Source organism: Protobothrops mucrosquamatus, unplaced genomic scaffold (assembly GCF_001527695.2).
Source record: "Protobothrops mucrosquamatus isolate PMUCROS unplaced genomic scaffold, P.Mucros_1.0 scaffold9545, whole genome shotgun sequence".
Lineage (NCBI taxonomy): Eukaryota > Metazoa > Chordata > Lepidosauria > Squamata > Viperidae > Protobothrops > Protobothrops mucrosquamatus.
Window position 1 is genome coordinate 1 of NW_015395334.1, and position 2,970 is coordinate 2,970.

General features: G+C 37.2%; 1 protein-coding gene across 1 annotated transcript in view; it reads left to right on the forward strand.

Moving 5' to 3' along the window:
• Window positions 1–830: 830 nt before the first annotated feature.
• Window positions 831–2,970, forward strand: part of LOC107301008 (neurofibromin-like) — a gene marked incomplete at its 5' end in the record, with an annotated part of 9,625 nt that continues 7,485 nt past the window's right edge. Inside the window, 2 exons of the mRNA XM_015830280.1 lie at window positions 831–1,019; window positions 2,242–2,325. Coding sequence (XP_015685766.1) covers window positions 831–1,019; window positions 2,242–2,325 — 273 coding nt within the window. The remainder of the gene's footprint in view (window positions 1,020–2,241; window positions 2,326–2,970) is intronic.

Here is a 2,970-nt window from a genome sequence, read left to right on the forward strand (position 1 = left end):
GCCCCCACCCTCTGGAACGAACTACCCCCCGAGATCCGGACGATTCCGGATCTCCTTACCTTCCGCCGTGCCCTCAAGACATGGCTTTTCCAGCAAGCGGGCCTGACCTAGGGAGGATTTTATTTAGGGTGATTTTAAAAATAATTTTAAATAGAAACACAGCTTCTAATATTCGGTTTTTTAATCTGGTTTTATAGGGATTTGTATTTTTATGTTTTGTATTTGTACTGCTTTTAATACGCTGTGCACCGCCCTGAGTCCTGCGGGAGAAGGGCGGTATATAAATTAAATTATAATAATAATAATAATAATAATAATAATAATAATAATAATAATAATAATAATAATAATAATAATAATAATAATAATAATAATAATGTTAATTTAAAAAATAAAATGTCCTTAAAGTTGAGGTTGATTTTTGGTGCTACATGGACATCTCTGTTTTTGTTTCTGACTAGTCTGGAAGTGGTTGCTATTGCCTTCCTCTGGGATGCTTTGATTTTACAAGATTTAAGAAAATGAAAAGGTGGCGACAATCAGAAAATGCTGATTGTTGACCTATTGTGCATTTGTTTATTTATTTGATTTTTATCCCGCCCTTATTACTTTGTAAGTAACTCAGGGCAGTGAACATATACAATACTCCTTTCTTTTCCTATTTTCCCCACAAAAGCCCTGTGAAGTGGGTTGGTCTCCAAAGTCACCCATACGACTTTCATACCTAAGGCAGGACAAGAACTCGCAGTCTCCTGGTTTCTAGGATAGCAACTTAGCCACTGGGCCAAACTGGCTCTCTAATCCTTGCATAATAAACTGTACTACTGTAAATTTTGTTCTGTATAACAGCTTTCCAAAACTTCCTTTTATTGCAGCTTCCGATCAAAACCAGCCAGCAGAATACTCACACCAAAGTCAGCACGGAACATAACAAGGAATGTCTCATCAACATTTCCAAGTATAAGTTCTCTCTGGTTATTAGCGGCCTCACAAATATCTTAAAAAATGTTAACAACATGGTAAGTGATCTTTTCTCATTGACTTAGTCTTCTTTTGTTGTGGAGGAAGAGAAATATTTTTTTAAAGTCTAGGTAGATAAATATCTATTGGGTTATTGTATCTTTAATGAGAACTGGATGTATATTATAATTTGCAGCTCTGAGAAAATACAATACATTCATTTCCTATCTGTAAAGTTATATGTCAAAGATTCCCCCCCCCAACCTATCAACACCAGTTAAAACCAGGATAAATAATAACATTGTTCTTATCTATACAATGGAACTTTTCATAAAACCAAAAAAACAAGAAAAACATACAGTGTAATTTCACATAAAACATTAGAGAACTGAAGCGGATGTGACATGGAATAAAATGGTTGCAGTAGAAATTGGTTTTAAATATTTGATTTTGTAACAACCAATACACAATTGGTTGTGTATTGATGTATGTCTTGTTTTGCCAGAGAATTGGGGTGGGATAGAAGAAAAACCATGCTAGGACCATGAAAGAATTAAAATTAAAGGCTACCGGCCGATCTATATTGTAACTTCTGTAACCTCGCATCTCATTACAACTTTCTAACGCCTCTCATTAGGTAACTTCGTGGATAACCAGAAGAATTCTATGCAAAATTCTGGCAGACAAAGATGCTAAAACGACACAAAGTTGTCATTAAATTTACTTTTGCAGTCTGCAGAAATTGTACTTTGGGATTGATTACTGATTACTGTGTAGAGCAGGGGTGTCAAACTGCCGGCCTGCGGGCCGGATGCGTCATGGCAAAACCGCACCCAGCCTATTGCCGGCAATGGAAAAAAAGTCACGATATGTTGCGACACATCACGTGACGTTGCGAGTTTGTCACCCCTGGTGTAGAGGATAGATTGTTCTTTATTTTGCTCTACATTTTATCTTATTCTTATTTTGATATGTTTGGAGGAACTATGAACTGTAATAAAGTTACTCATTCAAAAGCTATAGAGCAGGCATGTCTAACTCGCGACATCACGTGATGTCGCGCAATATATTGCGACTTTTTCCCCATTGCCGGCAATGGGGTGGGCGCGGTTTCGGTGTGATACATCTGGTTTGCGGGCCGGCAGTTTGACATGCCTGCTGTAGAGGGTATCAGGGAAGGTATGTCCTTTTGGAAGTAGCATATGCTGATCAGATGGGTGACAGTATAAGTCAGCTTTGTTACCAAAAGCTAAACTGATCTTTTGATGTTTTTTCTTATAGAGAATATTTAGTGAAACTGCTGAAAAGAACTTGTATCTTTCTCAGTTGATTATTTTGGATACACTGGAAAAGTGTCTTGCTGGGGTAAGTAGCCTGTTTAATTTTCCTAACAAAATTTTGACATAGACACCAGTTAGTAATGTTTTTTTATTGTTTTAGTACAGCGTTGGTCAACTAGATGCCTTCCAGATATGTTCTAAAGTGCAGTCTGTGAACCTGAGAATTGTAATTGAATTCTGGAGATTCTGAGAATTGTAGCTGGACAAATCTGGAGGTTACTTTTAGTAACCTGCAATCTTGTTGCGTTGTTGCTTTCCTGGAGTTGAAGTACAAAGTTGCTTGTAAAAAGTGAGGATTTTAAAATGCGGAACAAAAATCTGTTAAAATAATTTTTTTTAAAAATCTGCTATACCTCAGGTTGGGAAGCATTGTATATTTATTTTCAGTGTCTATATGGCTCTGCTCTGTATGGGTTTTCTTATGCTCTTAAAAAGGAATAGTTTTCAGGTGATAAGTTTTTCATTTTTTTTTTTTTTTTTTTGTAAATTGGGAATTAACACTTCGAGCGTCTGATGTGCCCCAGATCAGGGGTCTTCAAACTTGGCCCTTTTATGACTTGTCGACTTCAACTCCCAGAATTCCTCAGCCAGGCATGCTGGCTGATGAATTCTGGCAGTTGAAGTCCACAAATCATAAAAGGGCCAAGTTTGAAGACCCCTGCCCCAGATG